Source organism: Oncorhynchus kisutch, linkage group LG7, assembly GCF_002021735.2.
Source record: "Oncorhynchus kisutch isolate 150728-3 linkage group LG7, Okis_V2, whole genome shotgun sequence".
In the NCBI taxonomy this organism is placed as follows: domain Eukaryota; kingdom Metazoa; phylum Chordata; class Actinopteri; order Salmoniformes; family Salmonidae; genus Oncorhynchus; species Oncorhynchus kisutch.
Window position 1 is genome coordinate 44,970,358 of NC_034180.2, and position 26,070 is coordinate 44,996,427.

Sequence of the window (26,070 nt, forward strand, 5' to 3'; positions counted from 1 at the left end):
TCGAGACGGTTTGGGATGTGTTGGACTGCAGAGGGAAGGAAATGCAGCCAACAAGTGCTCCGCATATGTGTGAACTACTTCAAGACTGTTGAAAAAGCATTCCAGGTGAAGCTGGTTGAGAGAATGCCAACAGTGTGCAAAGCTTTTTTCAAGGCAATGGGTGGCTACTTTGAAGAACCACTTCTTTTGGTTACTACATGATTTCATATGTGTTATTTCATAGTTTTGATGTCTTCACTATTATTCTACAATTAAGAAAATAGTAAAAGTAAAGAAAAATCCTTGAATGAATAGGAGTCCAAACTTTTGACTGGTACTTTTTATATCGAAGGCTATGTGTTGTATAACATAATTTGGGATTTTTTGATCTTCGGTACATAACATTTATTTTATTGTAGGGCTCATAAAATGTATTTTATTGTTGGGCTAATTTTGCATCAGTATTTAATTTAAAAACTCTAATCAAATCTAGACATTTATATGCTTTAGAATGAGACTTCCAATTTTTGCAGGAAATACCGGATTAACAAGGAGAGAAGAAATGTAGTGTTGGGATGGAACATTTTTAAAACGCCAGGAAAATATTCAACCCTAGTCCTGTCTTCTCCCATTGGCAAATCCTCATTTTGGAGAGATGTGTAGGTCCTGTCCTTTCCCAATGGAAAATCCCAATTTACAGGAACAGTCATTCATGAAGGGAATAACAAGATAATGGAAAGCAATGCACACTAGGGTTGCACGAACTCACATGGTTGGATGAATTTTGTCATTCATACAATTGTGTTTATAGGCTTCTTGTTTATCTGGAGGAAGTATGGAACATAGCATATTTATTAGATCAGGGATGTACAGAAGGTAGACCTGTCTATAGATGAATAGCTTCGTAATACTTTATTAAACTTGTCCTAACCCACAATGGAAAACTCAGTATTTTGTTGTTGGCATACATGTTATAAGGCTTCTATTTCCTGACTCTTCTCTTCATGTAGTGCAGAGCCCACCAGGTAGCTGTGGTTAGCCATGGAGGATGGTAAGCCAGTGTGGGCGCCCCACCCCACCGATGGGTTCCAGCTGGGCATGATTGTGGATATCGGAGCTGACACCCTCGCCATCGAACCACTCAACCAGAAGGGCAAGGTCAGTTAGATTCGGCACAGTTTAGAACACGTGTCGATCCCATTCCATGGACGGCAGAGGGCCTGCTTTCCCCCCCCCTCTCTCCTCCCTTGTATTTGATTGATCATTAAAGGTCATTAATTAGTTAGGAACTCGTCTAGGTCATAGTTGGACTCCAATTTTAAAGGAAATATCAAAAACCGACACACTCGACTCTGCCCTCCATGGAATGAGTGTCTGTTTTATGTTTTGTATTATAACTTACTCATCACACAACCTTCATTTTGCTCTCTCTCCCCACACACGTTCCAGAGCTATCATTGGGTCAGTAGCTGAATAACATAATATATATTGTAATGCTAACCTCTGAACATTTGGTGCCAGTGTGGGTTAGATTATTGGCTGGCACACTGCAGCCATGAAGGTTCCCCTTTCAGAAAGACCTGAATCAAGACAAAAGATTTAAGTGCCTTTGAACGGGGTATGGTAGTAGGTGACAGGCGCACCAGTTTGAGTGTGTCAAGAGCTGCAACACTGCTGGGTTTTTCATGCTCAACAGTTTCCTGTGTGTTTCAAGAATGGTCAACCACCCACAGGACATCCAGACAACTTGACACAACTGTGGGAAGCATTTTGCGGACAGTGTTTAATTTAAATCAGGACTGGGCTAATCCTACTTAAATGAATTCAGATAAGCAATGTCTCAGAAAGCCATTTTTTTAAACTTCAGATTAATTAGTTCTAGGCTAGAGAGTCCCAGACTAAGGTAAATAGGGACTAACCAGTTAATCTTTTTGAAGCCTGATTAGATTAATGATGTGCACTTGGTGCTGACCTGAGGATGTTAAAAAAAAAAAAAAAACAGGAATGGAATGCTAATACATAAGCATTGTGTGGAATTGGAGCAAGTCACCTAAACCAAACAATGGACAGAGGTAAAATATATTTTTTTAAAGAATTTCAGTGACTTTGAAAAAAGCCTGTGTAAGCGAGTTCTCAAACCACCCAATTATGGAGAACAAACCGCATGATTCAGCAACCCCCCCAAAAAATATATAATAATCCCTGGACTACCATTTGTAATGAATTCAACTCAAATGAAAAAGTAAACAGGACGCTAGAACAACTGCCCACTTTTCTGCCCAAAATTGTTGGCCCACTTTTCAAATCAAATCACATTTTATTAGTCACATGCGCCGAATACGACCGGTGTAGACCTTACAGTGAAATGCTTACTTACAAGCCCTTAACCAACAATGCAGTTTAAAATAATACAGATAAGAATAAGAAATAAGAAATAAAATTAACAAGTAGTTTTAAAGAGCAGCAGTGGAGCAGCAGCAATGTGGAGACTATATACAGGAGGGTATCGGTACAGATTCAATGTGGAGACTATATACAGGAGGGTATCGGTACAGATTCAATGTGGAGACTATATACAGGGGGGTATCGGTACAGATTCAATGTGGAGACTATATACAGGGGGGTATCGGTACAGATTCAATGTGGAGACTATATACAGGGGGGTATCGGTACAGATTCAATGTGGAGACTATATACAGGGGGGTATCGGTACAGATTCAATGTGGAGACTATATGCAGGGGGGTTTCGATACAGATTCAATGTGGAGACTATATACAGGGGGGTATCGGTACAGATTCAATGTGGAGACTATATACAGGAGGGTATCGGTACAGATTCAATGTGGAGACTATATACAGGAGGGTATCGGTACAGATTCAATGTGGAGACTATATACAGGGGTGTATCGGTACAGATTCAATGTGGAGACTATATACAGGGGGGTATCGGTACAGATTCAATGTGGAGACTATATACAGGGGGGTATCGGTACAGATTCAATGTGGAGGCTATATACAGGGGGGTATCGGTACAGATACAATGTGCGGCGGCACCGCTTAGTTGAGGTAATATGTACATGTAGGTAGAGTTATTAAAGTGACTATGCATAGATGGTAACAACAGAGAGTAGCAGTGGCGTAAAAGAGGGGGGCAATGCAAATAGTCTGGGTAGCCATTTGATTAGCCATTTGATTGATGTTCAGGAGTCTTATGGCTTGGGGTAGAAACTGTTTAGTAGCCTCTTGGACCTAGACTTGGCGCTCCGGTACCGCTTGCTGTGCGGTTGCAGAGAGAACAGTCGATGACTAGGGTGGCTGGAGTCTGACCCTTTTTAGGACCTTCCTTTGACACCGCCTGGTGTAGAGGTCCTGGATGGCAGGAAGCTTGGCCCCAGTGATGTACTGGGCCGTTCGCACTACCCTCTGTAGTGTCTTGCGGTCGGAGGCCGAGCAGTTGCCATACCAGGCAGTGATGCAACCACTCTTGATGGTGCAGCTGTAGAACTTTTTGAGGATCTGAGGACCCATGTCAAATCTTCAGTCCCCTGAGGGGATATGGGTTTTGTCGTGCCCTCTTCACGACTGTCTTGGTGTGCTTGGACGATGTTAGTTTGTTGGTGATGTGGACACCAAGGTACTTGAAGCTCTCAACCTGCTCCACTACAGCCCCGTCGATGAGAATGGGGACATGCTCGGTCCTCTTTTACAAATCAGTCACTTTGAAATGTTAGTTTTCTTGTGTAACACAACACAGTGGGGCCTAAATGTATTCGTGTGACAGAAATATAACACAAACATTATCATACGTAATTACTAGTATTTTTCCTATATTGTCTTTTTAATTTCTTGTGGAAAAACATACAAATCTACTTAAAGAAGACAAATGATGTTGCTCGTAAGGAGTGTTTCAAGACTGGTGGCTGTCCCACAGTAAGACCAGAGACAGATGAGCTGGGTTACTTGTTGACCGGGATCATTGATAGCCAGCAACCCCTGGAAGGTATCCCCGATGATGTTCAGATGGGGGACACATTCATTCAACATGTGCCATCTCATGACTGCAGGGAATATGTAATGTTGTCAGTCATCTCTTGCATTCCCATAATAAAAAGTATCTTATGAACTCAACTCTTGAAGAAAATGTTCTCTAATGCAGCCATGTAATCATTTTCTAGAGATAGATCACCATAGCTTTGTCTTAAACAGCCAACTTTCTGGGACATAGACATGTCTTATATGGGCAGAAAGCTTAAATTCTTGTTATTCTAACTGCAGTGTCCAATTAACAGTAGATATTACAGTGAAAAAATAGCATGCTATTATTTGAGGAGAGTGCACAACAACAACACACTTACCACGGCAACTGGTTTTATACGTTCACCTCTGAAGGTAAATAATGTACTTACATTCAGTGATCTTGCTCTGATTTGTCATCCTGAGGGTCCCAGAGATAAAATGTAGTACAGGTTTGTTTGATAAACATTTATTTTATGTGCAAAGGTAGGAACTGTTTGAACCAGTTTGAACCGCTGCTGTCTCTGGCTCCACACCCACACCTCCGGCCATCTAGATGTGTGAAAGTTAATATATAAGCTAATGATTACATTCCTGGGAGTGTGTAAATGTACATTTTTTTTTATTACCATAGCATTTTTGTATGTTCTCTATATTTATGGACTTGAACATGTATCAATTGCCCAATTTGGCAAATTTAGGCCAATTCCTGGCAGACTTCATACAAAATATTGTGCAGTAATGTAATTCTTTACTGGATCAGTCTGAAAATGTGCACGCACACTGCTGCCATCTGGTGGCAAATCTAAATTACACCTACAGTATAGTCCTCTCTGAATGTATGGCCTTTCTCTTGCATTTCAAAGATGGAACAATAAAAATAAACATGTTTTTTTGTTCATATTATCTTTTACCAGATTTAATGTGTTATTCATCTACATTAATTTCACATTTCCACAAACTTCAAAGGGTTTCCTTTCAAATGGTTTCAAGAATATGCATATTCTTGCTTCAGGTCCTGAGCTACAGGCAGTTAGATATGGGTATGTCAAATTGAAAGAGAAAAAAAGGGTTAGATCGTAACAGGATGAAGGTCAACCCGCTACATCTGCAGTAGCTAGGAGGGAAGATTGTGTCACTAACCTGGGCTGGCAACAAAGACAGAGGCTGAGCATGCATGAGAAACTAATGGATTGAAAAGAAGAGATGTATATGGAAAAGCATGTCCTTTTGTGTCGAGTTGGCTATGAAGGATGAGAAGAGAAACATGAAGCAGCAACAGTACCAATGTTCTACTCAAACCAGAACCAATTCTGGGTCCTGATATTTCCATTTTGTGAATTAAAAACGTCTTCTTTTTTTTATATACCTATCCATGGCCATTGTTTGCTTCAATCGCTTGAGCTATCTTTGTTGTGAGAAGTGCAGCATAGCAAAAGCATCTCTGCAGGTTTGTCCATTGCTGTTATTGTCTGCCTCAACCATGGGAAGATCTGGGTCTTCCTCTTCAATGCGAGGATCTGGTCATCCATGCTGTTTGAGGTAATTGTCAAGCACTGCTGTTGCAATTATGACAATACAGCAGCATCTTGGTTGAAAGAGCAATGTGTTTCTGAGACTCTACTACACCTTTTTTGCAGATAGGAGCATGGTTGTACCGTTTTTTCTCATGTCCTATTGCATAAAGATGAAATTGGTCTGTGCATACCCCTAGTCACCAAGTATGATTCCACTATTGTCCTCCTTCAAGCTGAGCATTCAAAGAGGAGTTGCACTCGTCCAACGTGCAATAGTGTTGGAGAACTACAAATAGATTTTATCCTAAACAATTCTATAGTTTGCTCATGTCTATAACTGCCCTTCTGTCTGGCCTTGGTGGTGCTTTTTGATCTTCATTGAAATAGTCCAGGTAATCCATTCTCCTCCATTGCCAAGGTCAACCTGGCGGCCAACATCCATTAATCTGAAGTTAAGCCTGCCTCTGGCCAGGTTTAATTTAAGCCTTCACTTAGATCTAGATTAACTCTAATTGTCCTTCTGGAAATCAGACTTTTTAAATCTAGACTAGGGCAAGTCTGAGACTATTTTAAACCATGTCTGAGAAATGCAATTTCAGATAATCCAGTTTAAAATTGGAATTTTGTCAAGGATCCTGCTTAATCTGTGTCCGCAAAACAGCCTCCCAGTGTATATCTCCATGTTTTCTCTAAATAAGCTTTGTTTGTTTCTTTACTGATTTCAATGAACTGTTGTCTATTGTCCTTGTCTGCCATTGAACTATGATAAAGTCATTGTTGGGTGATTTTAATATACATGTTGACAAAGAGACTGACACCAAAGCCCATGAATTTATGAATCTTTTGAGCTCTTTGGACTCTTTATCCAACATGTTACTAAGCCCACCCATAACTGGCCATACTGGACCTGGTTATTACCATGGGGCTTTAGACATTCTCTATTGTTGATGTTGCTTTATCTGATCACCGCTCTGTATTTTTTTACAACCATGTTGCCCATAGCACGGGTTAGAACTGAAAGCATTAACACTATCTTACCTAATGAAGTTGCTACAGATTATGAGTGCATCAACTAGAGGTCGACCGATTATGATTTTGGAGGACCAAAAAAAGCTGATACCGATTAATTGGCCGATTTAAAAAAATATATATATATATATAAAAAATATATTTTTTAAAATGTATTTGTAATAATGACAATTACAACACTCTGCGTGCAATGAACGCAAGAGAAGTGACACAATTTCACCTGGTTAGTATTGCCTGCTAACCTGGATTTATTTTCGCTAAATATGCAGGTTTAAAAATGTATACTTCTGTGTATTGATTTTAGGAAAGGCATTGATGTTTATGCTTAGGTACACGTTGGAGCAACGACAGTCCTTTTTCGCGAATGCGCACCGCATCGATTATATGCACTGCAGGACACGCTAGATAAACTAGTAATATCATCAACCATGTGTAGTTAACTAGTGATTTATGTTTGATTGATTTTTATAAGATAAGTTTAATGCTAGCTAGCAACTTACCTTGGCTTCTTACTGCATTCGCGTTACAGGCAGGCTCCTTCTGAGCCAGGTGGTTAGAGCGTTGGACTAATTAACTGTAAGGTTGCAAGATTGAATCCCTGAGCTGACAAGGTAAAAATCTGTTGTCCTGCCCCTGAACAAGGCAGTTAACCCACTGTACCTAGGCCGCCATTGAAAATAAGAATGTGTTCTTAACTTCTTATGGTATAGGGGACGGTTGCGTCCCACTTGGGCAAAAAACAGGGAAATGCTACTTCTCTGATAGAGTTCAGTGTGTCAAATCGGAGGGCCTATTGTCCGGACCTCTGGCAGTCTTTATGGTGGTGCCACAGGGTTCAATTCTCGGGCCGGCTCTCTTCTCTGTATACATCAATGATGTCGCTCTTGCTGCTGGTGATTCTCTGATCCACCTTTACACAGACGACACCATTCTGTATACTTCTGGCCCTTCTTTGGACACTGTGTTAAGTAACCTCCAGACGAGCTTCAACTGCTCTCAGCCTCCAACTGCTCTTACATGCAAGTATGTCACGCCCTGGCCATAGAGAGGCTTTTATTCTCTATTTTGGTTAGGCCAGGGTGTGACTAGGGTGGGCATTCTAGTTTCTTTATTTCTATATTTTCTATTTCTTTTCTTTTTTTTTGTTGCAGAATGTGGTTCCCAATCAGAGGTAGCTGTTTATTGTTGTCTCTGATTGGGGATCACATAAGTTGTCATTCTCCTTTTGGTGTTTATGGGATGTTGATTTTTGTTAGCTCTGTGAAGCCTACAGAACATGACGTTCGTTATTATTTTTGTTGTTTTTGTTTGGTGTTCTGAGTAATTAAATAATCATGAACACTTACCACGCTGCACCTTGGTTTCCTTCCGACAATAAACGTTGCAAAGTTAAACTAAATGCATGCTCTTCAACTGATTGCTGCCCGCACCAGCCCGCCTGTCCAGCATCACTACTCCACTACTTGTGGACAAACTCCACTACTAGTGGACAAATACCTAGGTGTCTGTTTAGACTGTAAACTCTCCTTCCAGACTCACATTAAGCATCTCCAATCCAAAATTAAATCTAGAATCAGCTTCCTATTTCGCAACAAAGCATCCTTCACTCATGCTGCCAAACATACCCTCGTAAAACTGACTATCCTACCGATCCTCGACTTCGGCGATGTCATTTACAAAATAGCCTCCAACACTCTACTCAACAAATTGGATGCAGTCAATCACAGTGCCATCCGTTTTGTCACCAAAGCCCCATATACTACCCACCACTGTGACCTGTACAATCTCGTTGGCTGGCCCTCGCTTCATATTCGTCGCCAAACCCATTGGCTCCAGGTCATCTAAAAGTCTCTGCTAGGTAAAGCCCCACCTTATCTCAGCTCACTGGTCACTATAGCAGCACCCACCTGTAGCACGTGCTCCAGCGGGTATATCTCACTGGTCACCCCCAAAGCCAATTCCTCCTTTGGCTGCCTTTCCTTCCAGTTCTCTGCTGCCAATGACTGGAACGAACTGCAAAAATCACTGAAGCTGGAGACTCATATCTCCCTCACTAGCTTTAAGCACCAGCTGTCAGAGCAGCTCACAGATCACTGCACCTGTACATAGCCCATCTGTAAATAGCCCATCCAACTACCTCATCCCCATACTGCATTTATTTATTTATCTTGCTCCTTTGCACCCCAGTATCTCTATTTTAATTCCAATATTGTAATTACTTCGCCACCATGGCCTATTTATTGACTTACCTCCCTTATCTCACCTCATTTGCACACACTGTGTATAGACTTTTCTACTGTATTATTGACTGTATGTTTGTTTATTCCATGTGTAACTCTGTATGTGTCGAACTGCTTTGCTTTATCTTGGCCAGGTCGCAGTTGTAAATGAGAACTTGTTCTCAACTAGCCTACCTGGTTAAATAAAGGTGAAATAAAATAAATATTGGTCAACTACCAAACATACAGAATGATGCAGCATGGGTACTGACCAAGACCAGACAGAGCACACATTACATCGGTTTTAAGGTCTCTGCATTGAGTTGACTGCCTGTGAGTTTTTAAACTTAATTTCAAGATACTTCTATTGGTTTTTAAATCAATCACTGATTGTGCACCCCAATATATGTCAGACATGCTTTTAAGTTGTGGACCCAGTAGGTCCCTCAGGTCCTCTGGCACAGGCCTTTTAACTATCCCAAAGCCTAGAACCAGGAGGCATGTAGAGGCAGCCTTTAGTTATTATGCCCCCAGCCTCTGGAATAGCCTGCCTGAGGGGAGCCAAAACTGTGGACATATTAAAAATATCTTAAAACACTTTCTTTTTGCTTTTAATCATTCAGTTTAGTTTATTCTTTTGTTTCTTTATCCTCATGTTTGTCTAGTAAATAGTTTTTGTTTTAATATTTTTTTTAAATTAGTTTTGTTCTGTGAAGCACATTGCACTGCATTCCATGTCTTAAATGTGCAATCAGACAAGCGAAATTCCGGTACAGGGACAAGGTGGAGTCACAATTCAACGGCTCAGACATGAGATGTATGTGGCAGGGTCTACAGGAAGTCACGGACTACAAAAACAGCCACGTCACGGACACGTGAGTTAAACATTTAAGCTTGTTAACCCTCGCCAGGCTGCTGGCCAAGACGGCATCCCCAGCTGATTCCTCAGAGCATGCGCAGACCAGCTGGCTGGTGTGTTTACGGATATATTTAATTGCTCCCTATCCCAGTCTGTTGTCCCCACATGCTTCAAGATGGCTACCATTGTTCCTGTACCCAAGAAGGCAAAGATAACTGAACTAAATGACTACCGCCCTGTAACACTTACTTCTGTCATCATGAAGTGCTTTGAGAGGTTTGTCAAGGATCATATCACCACCACCTTACCGGCCACCCAAGACCCACTTCAGTTTGCATACCACCCCAACAGGTCCACAGATGACTCAATCGCCATCACACTGCACACTGCCCTATCCCATCTGGACAAAAAGTATACCTCTGTAAGAATGCTGATCATTGACTACAGCTCAGCATTCAACACCATAGTACCCTTCAACATCATCAAGCTGGAGGCCCTTGGGTCTCAACCCCGACGTGTGCAACTGGGTCCTGTACATTCTGACGGTCTGCCCCCAGGTGGTGAAGGTAGGGAACAACATCTCCACTTCGCTGACCCTCAAGATTGGGGCTTCACGAAGGTGTGTGCTCAGCCCTCTGCTGTACTCCCTGTTCACCCACGACTGAGTGGCCATGCACCACTCCAACTCAATCATCAAGTTTGCAGACGACACAACAGTAGTGGGCTTGATCACCACCAACAACGAGACAGCCTACAGGGAGGAGGTGAGGGCACTCATGGTGTCAGGAAAACATCCTCACTTAACGTCAACAAAGCAAAGGAGATGATCGTGGACTTCAGGAAACAGCCGAGGGAGCACCCCCCTATCCACATCGAAGGGACAGCAGTGGCGAAGGTAGAAGGTTTTTTTTAAGTTCCTGGGCGTACACATCACAGACAAACTGAAGTGGTCCACCCACACAGACAGTGTGGTGAAGAAGGAGCAACAGAGCCTCTTCAACCTCAGGAGGCTGAAGAAATTTGTCTTGTCACCCGAAACCATGACAAACTTTTACAGATGCACAATCGAGAGCATACTGTCGGGATTTATCACGGCCTGGTATGGCAACTGCACCGCCCTCAACTGCCTGGCTCGCCAGTGGGTGATGCGGTCTGCACAACGCATCACCGGGGGCAAACTACCTGCCCTCCATGACACCTACAGCACCTGATGTCACAGGAAGACCAAAAAGATCATCAAGGACAACAACCATGCGAGCCACTGCCTGTTCACACTGCTATCATCCAGAAGGCGAGGTCAGTACAGGTGCATCAAAGCTGGGACCGAGAGATTGAGAAACAACTTCCATCTCAAGACTGCTAAACAGCAATCACTAACTTTGAGAGGCTGCTTCCTACATTGAGACTCAATCATTGGCAACTTTTAATAAATGGATAACTAGTCACTTTATACAATGTTAAATAACACCACTTTAATAATGTTTACATATCCTACATATCTCACATCACATGTATATACTGTATTTTATACCGTCTACTGCACCTTGCCTATGCCGCTCGGCCATCGCTCATCTATATACTTATATGTACATATTCTCATTCACCCCTTTAGATTTGTGTGTATTAGGTAGTTGTTGGGAAATTGTTAGATTGCTTGTTATATATTACTGCACTGTCGGAACTAGAAGCACAAGCATTTCGCTACACTCACATTAACATCTGCTAACCATGTGTATGTGACCAATAAAGCTTGATTTGATTTGTGTATATATACCACATTTCAATCATCAATAATGTAATGAATGCATGGCTCATGAAATTATACCTTGGCTAAATATAAGCCTTCCACAACCATAAGACACACTAATAGTTACATTTTATTCAAATGGTTTAACCTGCTTTTTTTTCAATCATTGATCTGGTTTTTAAGTCAGTCTATGAAAATGCCCTTTTTGCTACAAATCTAACCAGAACCATCCATAATGCACATTCCCTAATAATGACTAACTTCTTGTAGCAGGCATTATAGAAAATTAAATCTCTCAAGCACAAGGCCATGTGCTAGTGAGTAGCCAGCTAATCTTTTTATATTTGAAGTTTTAGCTAACTTGGATCTGTTTGCTAGCTCACAAGGAAGAACAGTTGAATTGTTATGAACACACCTTTCTGTCTGTCTCCAACTGTTTGAACAACATGCTAGCCTGTCCACTTTGTTCAAATGTTGAAATCAAGTGGCCCATCTTATTTCTCAGAATGAGAACGAGTTGCCAATTCCTTATATAATTGTGTTTTATGCTTATTGCACATTTATAAAAGACTAGACAGCTAGTATAAGTCTTTAGCTAAAATGCTGCTAGCACTATGTAGTACCGCAATGCCGCATGCGACAAACTGAGTATTAATTTTCTAGAATCATTGATTTTCCTGTTTTAATATTGTCTACTCTGTGCACACTTTGAGGAGTTGAGACATAAAAAGGGTATCGTTAACTTTTTAAACTTCTCTATTACAGTGAGACATTATTTTAACGTGTTTGTGTCCATATGACCGATTTTTCTGTTGGACAAACCTCAAATGCAAATGGTGTGTTGAAACTGCTCGTCAGAGAGGAAAAGTGATATCTCATCTTTGTTGTTTTGCTTTGTGTGTGTGTGTGTGTGTGTGTGTGTGTGTGTGTGTGTGTGTGTGTGTGAATGGGCAGGAGGAGTGAAGGAGACGAGAAAAAAGCCATGAGAACTAATGGACATAAATGCTCATAAAATAAAACTGGATTCTTGTGATACAGGCATTTTGAAATATCACTCTAAATCACAAACTATATCGCCCAGCCCTAACCTGAATTACAGAGATGTATAAACCGATAATATGTCAAACGTAAGCAATATGAGAGCATGTAAAACAGCCCTGCGTTGTACCAGTGTCACTAACATAGGCAATCAATAAGTCATGTGAGCAGGAGCAGCAGGTGTGGTGATTGTGTTACTGGGAGGGAAAGATCATTAGAGGAAAAGGAGCCACCTGTTGCACTACACCTTAGGTCACTCCCCAGTGCATTGCTTTCACTGAATGAGCCTGATATTCACAACAACAAAAGCCTGTATGGTGTATAGCAAGCTAACAGCAGAGTAGTTAGTTAGCTAACTCTTAGTGCCCTCCCTGGTTATAGTTATCCTTAACCTGTTACAGTCTAAGCCCTGTCTGTGGGAAGGGGGGGTTCTACTAAGCTATATGGAATTGTTTTAAGGTCATACCAAGACCCCTTGAAATGTGTATATATCTCTATAGATATATATATACAATCTATTTAATAAATGTTGATTTGGCCTTATTGCTATTAGCCCATACAAACGCATTGAATAACAGGTTCACTACATGGAACAACAGGTAAAATAAAATCTAAAGGAAGTTTGTTCTGAACTGTATTATGGCTTGTATCTGAGAGATATCAGGAATGTATTAATTTTGTACATGTTAAATACATTTTTGACACTAAACAGTCTCCAAAATATGTATACTTCCATAAAAAATGTTCAGCTGGTACTAGGGGCGGCAGGGTAGCCTAGTGGTTAGAGCGTTGGACTAGTAACCGGAAGGTTGCAAGTTCAAACCCCCGAGCTGACACAAATCTGTCGTTCTGCCCCTGAACAGGCAGAACGACGAACCCACTGTTCCTAGGCCATCATTGTAAATAAGAATTTGTTCTTAACTGACTTGCCTAGTAAAATAAAGCTAAAAAAAAAAGGGGACCTTTAGACCTTCAGAGTCTTTTGAGGGCTGTGGGCGTCCTAGAGAAAAAATAACTGATATGTTCACGAGAGTCTCACCTTTCCACAGAGGAATTAGTCTGTAGCCCAAACTGTTTGGACCCTACAGACAGAAGTTGGCAGATCGGCTTTACCGACTTCAGATGAGTCCCAAGATGCTTGAGGGGGTCGTAGAGCAAATCGTGTTTGTTAGAGTCTCACCCTTCCATAAAGGGGTTATAATACCTTGTAGGCCAAACAGTTTGAACGCTACAGACAATTTTGTGAGAATACTGCTTTTCAGGATGTCTCATTGTCTGACAAACACTGCTCTATCTCTGTCACCTTCCACCATAGATATCTCCAGTTTAACTGACAAATATGTAAGGAACGTTTTTTTTCTTCGTTTTTTTTCTGCTAATTAGATATCCGTTGGGGGCTCGGACATCGACTCTCAGTATTATATATATATATATAAGCCAGAAACCGTTATGAGCTGGTTAACAGCAAAACAGGTCCTGGACCAATCATCAAGTTTGTGGACGACACAACAGTGGTAGGCTTGATTACCAACAACGACGAGACGGCCTACAGGGAGGAGGTGAGGGCCCTCGGAGTGTGGTGTCAGGAAAATAACCTCACACTCAACGTCAACAAAACTAAGGAGATGATTGTGGACTTCAGGAAACAGCAGAGGGAACACCCCCCTATCCACATCGATGGAACAGTAGTGGAGAGGGTAGTAAGTTTTAAGTTCCTCGGCGTACACATCACAGACAAACTGAAATGGTCCACCCACACAGACAGCATCGTGAAGAAGGCGCAGCAGCGCCTCTTCAACCTCAGGAGGCTGAAGAAATTCGGCTTGTCACCAAAAGCACTCACAAACTTCTACAGATGCACAATCGAGAGCATCCTGTCGGGCTGTATCACCGCCTGGTACGGCAACTGCTCCGCCCACAACCGTAAGGCTCTCCAGAGGGTAGTGAGGTCTGCACAACGCATCACCGGGGGCAAACTACCTGCCCTCCAGGACACCTACACCACCCGATGTCACAGGAAGGCCATAAAGATCATCAAGGACGACTGCCTGTTCACCCCGCTATCATCCAGAAGGCGAGGTCAGTACAGGTGCATCAAAGCTGGGACCGAGAGACTGAAAAACAGCTTCTATCTCAAGGCCATCGGACTGTTAAACAGCCACCACTAACATTGAGTGGCTGCTGCCAACACACTGACTCAACTCCAGCCACTTTAATAATGGGAATTGATGGGAAATGATGTAAAATATATCACTAGCCACTTTAAACAATGCTACCTAATATAATGTTTACATACCCTACATTATTCATCTCATATGTATACGTATATACTGTACTCTATATCATCTACTGCATCTTTATGTAATACATGTATCACTAGCCACTTTAACTATGCCACTTTGTTTACATACTCATCTCATATGTATATACTGTACTCGATACCATCTACTGTATCTTGCCTATGCCGCTCTGTACCATCACTCATTAATATATCTTTATGTACATATTCTTTATCCCCTTACACTTGTGTCTATAAGGTAGTAGTTTTGGAATTGTTAGCTAGATTACTTGTTGGTTATTACTGCATTGTCGGAACTAGAAGCACAAGCATTTCGCTACACTCGCATTAACATCTGCTAACCATGTGTATGTGACAAATAAAATTTGATTTGATTTGGACCAGTCACTAAGGGATACAGGGGCTCATTGAGTGTATTTCACTGAGCTCATTAAAGCCACAGCTCTGCCCAGCATAATTCTCTGTCAGAGCAGTATCCTGGCTATGTCTTGTTAGCGGGAAGTTTTGTACCCATTTTTGTTTGGGCTGGCAGCTAGATGCTGTGGCTCAAAAAGCTCAAAAAGCTAGGTGCTGTGGCTCAAAAAGCTAGGTGCTGTGGCTCAAAAAGCTCAAGCTTATTTTCACGTACATGCTGTTTGTGCCAGTGGGGGACACACACACACTCGTAGCACTCATAAAATGTACTGGGCAGGAGGGTGTGTTTAGCCCTGCACGGTGTGTGTAGGGTGTTGTAAATAATGTTCTGTTCCCACAGTAACAGTACAGAGCCGTATCTAAACTCATAGCACTAGCCAGAAACACACACACAGCTCATATCCTGTTTCCCTCCCACCAAATTATTTATCAGCCTGCCATGTCCCTCCCATTGTTTCTCTCACAAGCAGCTTGTTCCTTTCAAAGTTTTGCCATTACCTCAGACTGTATAGTAGCCTACTGGGAGAATATCAGAGACTTAATTGATGAACTTGACAACAAACACTCAAACGTTGATTTTTGTTACTATGCTAATGCATTGCTAATGACCAGGTTAAAGTAGAATGTTTTCTGTAGGCCCTTATGACACATGATTAAATGGACTGGCTATTCAAGTACACGACAATTGGTGCAAGACTTCTCATGAGAATGTTTAGATGTTAATGTTAGTATAACAGAAGTGCTTTTGATGTTGCAGACCTTTCTGGCTCCTATGAACCAAGTGTTCCCTGCTGAGGAAGACGTCAACAAACATATGGAGGACAACTGTAAGTTCATACTCACAACTTACACGGAACCCAAACCGGCTGCACGCGTGCGCCATTGTGCTCCATCGTGCATACATTTATTTTGTCCCCCCAAACCAAACGTGATCACGACACGCAGGTGAAAATTATCAAAACAAACATCTGAACCAATTACATGAATTTGGGGATAGGTCGAAAAGCATTAAACATTTATGGTAATTTGGCTAGCTAGCTTTCACTTGCTAGCTAATTTGTCCTATTTAGCTAGTTTGCTGTTGCTAGCTCATTTGTCCTGGGATATAAACTTTGAGTTGTTATTTTACCTGAAATGCACAAGGTCCTCTACGCTGCCAATTAATCCACACAAAACGGTCAACCGAATCGTTTCTAGTCATCTTTCCTCCTAGGCTTTTTCTTCTCTTGACTTTATATTGCGATTGGCAAGTTTCATAAATTAGGTGCATTATCGCCACTGACCCCGTTCATTTTTCAGTCACCCACATGGGTATAACCAAAGAGGAGATGGCACGTGGTTACCTGCTTCTATAAACAATGTGAAGATGGGAGAGGCAGGACTTGCAACGCAATCTGTGTCACAAATAGAAGTGACTTCTATTTTAGCCCTTGGCAACGCAGACGCTCGTTGGCGCACGTGAGCAGTGTGGGTGCAATAATTGAATAATATATATTTCAAAGTGTATTTTGTACTCAGCCTGTTAGCCTAGTGGATAAGGCCATTGGGTCAGTAACTCAAAGGTTGCTGGTTCAAATCCCTGAGCCGACTAGGCGAAAAATCTTTGATCAAGGGCACATTGCTCCTGTAATTGCTCCTGTAAGTTGCTTTGGATAAGATCGTCAGCTAAATTACTAAAATGTAAACAACTTTCCTTTATCCTCAAGTTGATATGGACTTAAGGTTTGTGTATGTAACTTTTTAAAGGATGCTTCCTCACGAGCGACTTTTGTTTTTCTTTCAGGTTCTCTTATGTACCTGAATGAAGGCACGCTCTTAAACAACGTCCGAGTGCGGTATAGTAAAGACAAGATCTATGTAAGACATTCCAAATCAATGGTACATTAATCCTAGTCCTTGAAGATGAACCTCTCTCTTCCTGTAAGAGACATCTGGTGATCATAGGCCTAGTTTCTAATCAAGTTGTGAAAATGTTGGTGGTTCTCAACTAGAGGAACTAGGACCCCTGGGATACCTGGCCTATCCACAAGGGGTACTTGAGAAGACTCATGAGACAATAGATTGGTCAAATTCATGAGGGTGTACAGCAGGAAAAGCAACATGTACTTGGTGGTACAGTAACTGAAAAAGGTGAAGAACCACTGCTCTATCTAATGTGATGATTTTTTTTGTAACAACACAGACATACGTCGCCAACATCTTGATTGCTGTGAACCCTTACTATGACATCCCCAAACTGTACGTTCCAGAGACCATCAAGTCTTATCGTGGCCGGTCCCTGGGCACTCTACCACCTCACGTCTACGCAATCGGTGAGCGCACATATCTATTATTACAACAATGGCTGCTATACTGCCTGGTTTCTGGACATAAATATAGTCTGTTTAAAGCAATGGCTATATTTGAGTTACATTTCAACTAAGGCTAGGTGTTGTCAAAGCATCATATCCATTACATGATTGATGATTTTTCAGCGGACAAGGCCTACCGGGACATGAGAGTCCTGAAGATGAGCCAGTCTATCGTAGTGTCTGGAGAATCTGGGGCCGGGAAGACAGAAAACACCAAGTTTGTCCTCAGGTTTGGGCTAAAGGACCACTATGATTGTGTTAGTTATTACAGAAAACCATACTAATCTTAAAGGTAGACTCAACAAGATTACATTGCATGCACAAAGTAAACACTGGGGCAATTTCCACAACAACTTAGAACGCTTAAGCTCGAGGCTAAACTTCGCCAATGTTTTGGTCCTGTATAGGGCTGTGACGGTCATGAAACTTTGTCAGCCGGTAACTGTCATGCAAATGACTGCTGGGCTCACGGTAATTGACCGCTAATTAACATAAACATGTTAAGCATCTCCAGGCCTCCACTCATACAAGCAGCAGATGCGTGCCTTTGGAACATCTACTTTTAAAAATAGACTAATAAATCAATTTAACACAGACTTTCACAATATATCCAATATCTAGTTCATTTAGCAGACAAGATATGCTTATAAATCCTGTGTCATTTATTTTATACTATGATTTTGTAGTAAGAAGAATATAACTTACTTTCTGACTTTATTGGCCCCATGGGGAAATTTTGTTGCAGTGTCATGTACACATTTAAAGTGGCGTTTAAATACAAAACAAGATTGACAATACAACTTTCATAATAGTTACGCACCAATAAAAATAATAATAGTAAGAAATAAAACTTTCTTTTTTTAAAGAAGAAAAGACTAGCCTGCTGGACTTACAGGGTCAATGGGAACATTCGCCCGAGCTATTTAGGAGGGATATCACACCTGGCACAAATTATTGTCTCGTTCTGTTTTTCCTGCTGAGGTGCCCTATACCTGCGCCCATCGGGGAGTAATTCAAAGTCCAGGTACAGCGGGTGGCTTGGGTCTAAAATTATTTTGTGAGCCTTACGGAGGGCCCTGACCTTAAAGATCTCATCCAGGCCTGTATGTTTGACTCCAAGTACCTTGCTTGCTGTGGTAATAATCCTTCTCAGCATGGTTTTCTGGCTGACAGTGGCATTGCCAAACCAACAAACAATACAAAAAGTTACAAATAATTGATCTTAGCTGAATGAAGTAGAATATATATTTTTCCTATTCCCCAGCGAGTGAAGTGGCTATTTGAAATAGGTCCTATATGCTAGATTGGGTTATTTGGTAACGTTAGTTGTGAATTATACAAACCTTGGGGCTGCATGAATCAACTATATTTATGATTTGAAAAAGTTGCAAAAAAGCTTGTGCTTTGTTCCTGGCCTCAGGCTTAATATGCTGTTCTCTGAAATGATCATATTCTCACCCATCAAACTATTCTCAATTTAATCTTATATTAGTAAAGGCATGAAATTTGATTTAGAATGTCCCATTATCAAATGGGCAGAAACAGTGGCAGGGGGAAAAATGCATGTCGTCCATATGCACTTGAATAGTGAATGGAGGCTGCGCCTTCCCGGTTCCTTTTTCAATCATGCCGTGTATGCTACTCTGGTTTTACAGTGGAGCAATGTGCTTAATATTAGTAGCTAAGAAATGCATATAGTAGCAGTAGAAAGCTGAGACCATCCTCTTTTTAGTGGCAACCATCAAAATTCTACTTTCACAAGTGATTGCATATAGAAATGTCTGGGGTTATAAGAACCCTTATTTCACTCTATGCATCAACCACTGTTTGAGGAGTAGCCAGCCTCTCACTGTGCGACAGGTGATATTCTGCCCAAACTCTGCATGCCATGGGCTCTCCAACCCTGTTCCTGAAGCTACCCAGTGCTTAATTTGGGAAACCAAGTGAAATCTATTTGGGAACATCGATAGTAACATGTTTTCACAACAAAACAAATGTCATTAAATTGTTGACAGTCCCTCGCTGCACGCTGGAGAAAGGAATGAAGGAGAGAGAGGAGGAGATGGAAACACACAGTGGCGAGACATTCTGTAGCTAAATGTAATGTCAGCCTAATAATTATGGAAATTCCTTATTACTAGACTATCCAAAATCAAATACAAATTCACTGTAATTGTAGGCTAACTAGCCTACTCTGTAAGCCGCCCTGAACAATCAATGTACCAACAGCATCGCATAGGCCTGTGTTCTCCCAGACTAATGGGTAGAAAGTTTGGAGCTTAGCCTCCCTGTCCTTCCAGTATGCATAATATTACAGTCCATACTCAAAGGCGATTACTTGAGTTTGTTTTGTGCTACAATACATTCGGAAAGTATTCAGATCCCTTGTCTTTTTCCACATTTTGTTACGTTACAGCCTTATTCTAAAATAAATTATATTTTTTTCCGTCATCAATCTACACACAATACCCCATAATGACAAAGATTTTTTTTTTTGTTGAAATGTTTGCAAATAAAAACAGAAGACCCTTAGACTCAAAATTAAACTCAAAATTAGACTCAAAATTAAGCTCAAGTGCATCCTGTTTCCATTGATCATCCTTGAGATGTTTCGACATCTTGATTGGAGTCCACCTGTGGTAAATTCAATTGATTGGAGATTATTTGAAAAGGGGCATACCTGTCTATATAAAGTCCCACAGTTGACAGTACATGTCAGAGCAAAAACAAAGCCATGAGGTTGAAGGAATTGTGCGTGGAGCTCCGAGACAGGATTGTGTCGAGGCACATATCTGGGGAAGGGTACCAAAGCTTTTCTGCAGCATTGAAGATCCCCAAGAACCCAGTGGCCTCCATCATCCTAGAGCTGGCCACCCGGCCAAACTGAGCAATCGGGGAGAAGGGCCTTGGACAGGGAGGTGACCAAGAACACGATGGTCACTGTCAGAGCTCCAGAGTTCCTCTATGGACCATCGCTGCAGCTGTCTACCATTCAGGCCTCACTAAAAGGCACATGACAGTCCGGTTGGAGTTTTCCAAAAGGCACCTAAAGGATTCTCAGACCATGAGAAACAAGATTCTGTGGTCTGATGAAACCAAGATTGAACTATTTGGCCTTAATGCCAAGTGTCACGTCTGGAGGGCACCTGGCACCATCACTACGGTGAAGCATGGTGGTGGCAGCATCATGCTGTGTGGATGTTTTTCAGAGTATGGGACTGGGAGGCTAGTCAGGATCGAGGGAAAGATGAACAGAGCAAAGTACAGAGATGTCCTTGATGAAAACCTGCTCCAGAGCTCTCAGGACCTCCGACTAGGGAGAAGGTTCACCTTCCAACAGGACAATGACCCTAAGCACACAGCCAATACAAGACCGGAGTGACTTCGGGGAAAGTCTCTGAGTGTCCTTGAGTTGCCCAGCTGGTGCCCAGACTTGAACCCGATCAAACATCTCTGAAGAGACCTGAAAATGGCCGTGCAGCGATGCTCTCCATCCAACCTGACAGAGCTTGAGAGGATCTGCAGAGAAGACTGAGAGATAAAACCCAAACACAGGTGTGCCAAGAAGACTCCACGTTGTAATCGCTGCCAAAGGTGTTTCAACAAAGTACTGAGTAAAGGGTCCAAATACTTTTCTATTTTTAATACATTGCAAACATTTCTAAAAACCTTTGTCATTTGTGTGTAGGTTAATGGGGGGGAGACTATCAATTTATTGGAATAAGGCAACAAAATGTGGTAAAAGTCAATGTCTGAATTTTAAAAGTTTGTTTATCTGTTATTTTACCAGGTAAGTTGACTGAGAACATGTTCTCATTTGCAGCAACAACCTGGGGAATAGTTACAGGGGAGAGGAGGGGGATGAACGAGCCAATTGTAAACTGGGGATTATTAGGTGACCGTGATGGTTTGAGGGCCAGATTGGAAATTTAGCCAGGACACTGGGGTTAACTCTTACGGTAAGTGCCATGGGATCTTTAATGACCTCAGAGAGTCAGGACACCCATTTAACGTCCCATCCGAAAGACCGCACCCTACACAGGGCAGTGTCACTGCCCTGGGGCACTGGGATATTTTTTTAGACCAGAGGAAAGTGTGCCTCCTAATGGCCCTCCAACACCACTTCCAGTAGCATCTGGTATCCCATCCAGGAACTGAACGGAACCAACCCTGCTTAGCTTCAGAAGTAAGCCAGCAGTGGTGTGCAGGGTGGTATGCTGCTGGCAATACTTTTCGAATGCCCTGTATAGGCTAGACCAAATGTACTGAAGATATCTTAAATATGTTTTTCTACATTGCGTAATATGCGGTAGTCTATTAGGCTATGTATTGTATAAAGGCACAATCATTATCTTAATTCAGGCTTTTCTTTCGGGCTTGGGCTATAGGCATGTGCATAAGCTCTAATATGGGTCTGGGTGTTCTACATGCAGAAACTTAAATGTTTTGAATTAATAATCACCTTTGAGAAAGCTGTCCATTTTGTTGTTTGGAATTGAAATAAGATCCACAACAACCATTTCTTCCACTGTTCTAATTCTCAGAGTAAAACACTCAACGGACATTATGAAAGCTTAACCAAGTTTAATTCTTCCCAGAGGGTCAGTACAGCTGCATTCAGACAAGCACTGATATTTAACCGTTCCTCATAGGCTGAGTCCCCTCCTACCCGTCTGTACAAACATTGTTCTTTACTGCTAGGCAGGACAATAGTATACTTTTTATTTTTCCCATAAGGTGACCTGACCTCAACCCCCCTCCATCTTAATCCATGGCTTCCCTGCATTCAACACATTCCAAGCTTAGTTCCACACACTATATACCTTTCTCCTATAACCGTTAACTTCTGGTGTAGACCCTCTAAACCTCAGCACTCCATCAGTGACATGAATAAGTAGATTTCATATTCTCTGAACCCATCACCACTCAGTTTCAACCTGTTGCACTTTTTTCTTCAAGTTGATCGATCACAGGTCAAACAATATAGCAGTGAATTTCAAAAGGTTAATACTGTTTTGATAATTGTTTGATGTGATTTTCAATTATATTTGCATTGATGTCAGAGTGATTTAGAGACAATGGAGCACTGAATACCGACCTGGTGGTTGTTAGCGAGTTGGGTAATACCAACGTATCAGAGCCATACAGAGCACATAGGAGTAGATTACCGGGACTCAACGGTCAGGTGAAATTTGACTGCAGTCATGAATCGTGACATCCGGTTTGGGGGTAATATGGTCACCGTAACAGCCCTAGTCCTGTAGCTACCACTTTGAAACTGCATGAAGAGCACATACACATAATACATTGTGTAACTGTGTGAGTGAAGCGTTACAGTTCTTTGCCATGTAATCTAGTTGATTCTACCTTTAACCAAACTTAGCATGTTGTGTATAATGACATTGGTTGTCAATGAGTAAGCCATGTTTTCTGTAGTATACCTCATGTCCAAACATTAACAACAATGCTACAGTATATGAAGTTAGTCTTCATCTGACATTCATCCCATAGATATTTAACAACGTCATACGGCACCGGGCAAGATATTGATGAGAGAATTGTTGAAGGTAGGATTTAACATATAACTTCCTAATCATACTTTCTCTTCTGAAGTTGAAGAGATCCCAAATACTTATTTTGTGCTTGTGAATTTCAGCAAACCCCCTGCTAGAGGCGTTTGGAAACGCCAAGACAGTCCGGAATAACAACAGCAGTCGTTTTGGAAAATTTGTGGAAATCCACTTCAATGAAAAGGTTAGCCATCATTTTCTGTGGAAAAACATTTTTTCGTCATAAGGAATTTCAGTATTTTGGTCAAATTCAATGTACGTAATGCATTGCAGTGTGTTGGCCAATTTAATTGTTGCTTCATCTGCCCACATTTTATGTGTGCATGCATCCGGCGTGTGTCTGTGTGTGTGTGTCTGTAACAGAACAATGTGGTAGGTGGCTTCGTGTCCCACTACCTGCTGGAAAAGTCAAGGATCTGCATGCAGAGTAAAGAGGAGAGGAACTACCACATCTTCTACAGGCTGTGTGCCGGAGCCTCTGAAGACATCAGACAGAAGCTGCACCTTGACTCCCCTGACAGCTTCAGGGTCAGACACACACACACCACACACACACACCACACACCACACACACACAGAGAGAGAGAACACGACCGGTGTATCACTGAAGAGTGTAACCAGAGAGTGACAAGTCTTTGCATACCAAGTTGAGAGAATGGATGGATGAGTCCTTTTGAAAGAGTGCTGCAAATAGACCTGTTCCACATGCCTCACTGAGTTCTTTGAGAGAGGGAGGTCATCTGTTCCTCTCCCTGCCTAATGGTTGCCTGTTCCTCTCCCTGCCTAATGAAGCAACACAGATCCAAGCTGCCAAATTCTTCCACCGTGAAGCAAATTGTGTCAATGGAAAAACTCCATTGAATCGTCAGTCGTGTCATTGGTGGACATTTTCCAGTGTTTTTTTTCCTTTTTTGTTGTACATTTTCCACTAAAAAGTATGAGTTGGCACACACCCAGAGACAACTATTTAGTGTAGAGGTGCTGACTAATGGCAAATTAACTGTATGCTATAAAAATAACTAGTTGCCCACTATATTACAAGCTCCCAGTAATTTATTGGGTAAACCACCAAAGTTTTGGCATCACTGTGTCTTCATTTTTCCTCTTGACATAATCTTACTGCCAAATAGTGTAAAAGTAGTCCTAGACAACAGAGGCTTTCCACCATGTTCTCAACTGACCCAAATACAGGCCTATGTCTGGTTAGTAGTGTTACGCTATTCTCTACATGACCACGAGATGTCATGTGTGCTATATCCAACTAACTAAAGTCTGTTACTTGTTTGAAAGTGGAGAGAGACTGCACCTACTTAGTATTTGTTAGGCATTTCTCTGTTCCAGCTGAGCCCCCAGTGTAACTAAGCGCATGTTTGTGAATATGGGATTTGTGATGTAATAGAACTGTGATTGGTGTTCTAGAACTAACACACTAAAGGTGTTAGGGGATTACCTCAATTCTTTGGTTAATTTCACCTGCGCTCTAAACAGCGCTATAACAATGCTTCAACAACTATAGTTGTTGTTTTGGGTATTTTTCACAGTACGATTATATCAAGTCTCCACGGAGACAGTCACATCAACAGAGGCAATTAATTCCAAAGCTATTAAAACCAAGCCAACCGTGAAGCCACTTTTACATAATAGATAGTTCATTGAACATGACAAAAAGCAATGCCACTCTTTTTGAATTTATTGTTACTCTACAAAATTAATTAATTACTAAATTAAACAAATAATTTATTAGCATCAATACTGGAGTTGAGAGAGCAGAGATACTGGCTGAGGATAGGTATACACGACCAGACCTGCTATGAAAAAGCACTATTATCCCTAATGCTACCTCATTCACTTGGCACATAAGCCACTTTTACTCTCTTGTTCCAAGTCGTCGTCAGTCTCATTCAAGTCATATGTTCTGCCGACGTCTATATCTCTCAATTTTATAAACATATCCCACATAGTTTGGCTTATATGGTTTGTCTACACTTACGTTATTTGTTGAATGCTAATTGTTTGTGTGTGTTCTCCTTTGTCTTCGTAGTATTTGAATCGAGGATGCACAAGATACTTTGCCAGCAAGGACACAGACAAACAGATCATGCAGAATCGCAAGAGTCCTGAGGTACTGTACCTTTCAGCCTATTCTGTTTTACCTCTCTCAGGGCCTTCACAGCTGGTAGTGCTTGATTTATTCCAAATCATCTTGGCCACAAATGGCTTTGAATTGAATGTGAATATGAACTTTAAGGACAGAGTAGTCATTTATTTAGTCGTATAAATATATAGACTTTTTGGGCCAGGTTTTCATGCAAAACTGTATCAAGGTTTGTCTTCAGAAATAAACATCTTGCGTTGTAAACCTTATTGTACTGTACGCTCACTGAACATTGATATGAGAGAAAGCTCTTAAGTAAATTATTGCACGTATGGAAATTGGGCAAAAAAAATCCAAATCAAATTAGAATTTGTTGTTTCAGAATTAGTTGAGGTCTGTGTTTTTTGATTAAATTATGTCAGATGTGAAAATAATTCTAATTTTGCCCGTGCAGGAAATGTGATTCATTGTGTTGTTAACTCTCATAAGAATAACGCACCATTTTTGTCCCTCGGGTGTGTTACCCATACATTAATTTCACTGTGTAAAGTAGGAACATGTATCATGGTTTGCTTATTAAACATGTATTGTGCACAAAAAAGGAAAAGAAATAGAAACATTGGCACAGGTGAAAGTCTGGCCAATCTCTTTGTAGGCTATGTGTGAATGTTATATGTTATATTCCTATGTAGACCTGTTTGATTTGGTCTATGTTTTTACCTTTTTGACAATTAACCAAGTGTACCTTTTCACAGCTTCTACTCATTGTGTTGAGAGAGCAATGATCTCATGACACTTGGCGTGTTACTAATCAAGGTTGTTGTGCGTCTCTTTGCCCTGCCTCGGGTCAATGTAATGCAGGATAATAAGGTGATGACGCTTTCTGTAGGAGACGCTCCGTGTATTATTCACGATGTAAACCCTGAGGAGAGACTCAGC

The 26,070-nt window shown here is 41.4% G+C and overlaps 1 protein-coding gene across 3 annotated transcripts in view; it reads left to right on the top strand.

The window, feature by feature from the left end:
- LOC109894652 (unconventional myosin-VI) overlaps positions 1-26,070 on the top strand; it is a 111,896-nt gene that overhangs the window by 20,400 nt on the left and 65,426 nt on the right. For 2 of the 3 annotated variants that reach the window (XM_020488278.2, XM_020488280.2), the window contains exons 2-10: positions 990-1,137; positions 15,873-15,942; positions 16,899-16,972; positions 17,298-17,427; positions 17,590-17,695; positions 22,978-23,033; positions 23,123-23,220; positions 23,400-23,564; positions 25,078-25,158. In XM_020488278.2, the coding sequence (XP_020343867.1) occupies positions 1,021-1,137; positions 15,873-15,942; positions 16,899-16,972; positions 17,298-17,427; positions 17,590-17,695; positions 22,978-23,033; positions 23,123-23,220; positions 23,400-23,564; positions 25,078-25,158 (897 nt within the window). In that variant the 5' untranslated portion in view covers positions 990-1,020. The remainder of the gene's footprint in view (positions 1-989; positions 1,138-15,872; positions 15,943-16,898; positions 16,973-17,297; positions 17,428-17,589; positions 17,696-22,977; positions 23,034-23,122; positions 23,221-23,399; positions 23,565-25,077; positions 25,159-26,070) is intronic. The other variant, XM_020488279.2, reaches the window with a different exon arrangement.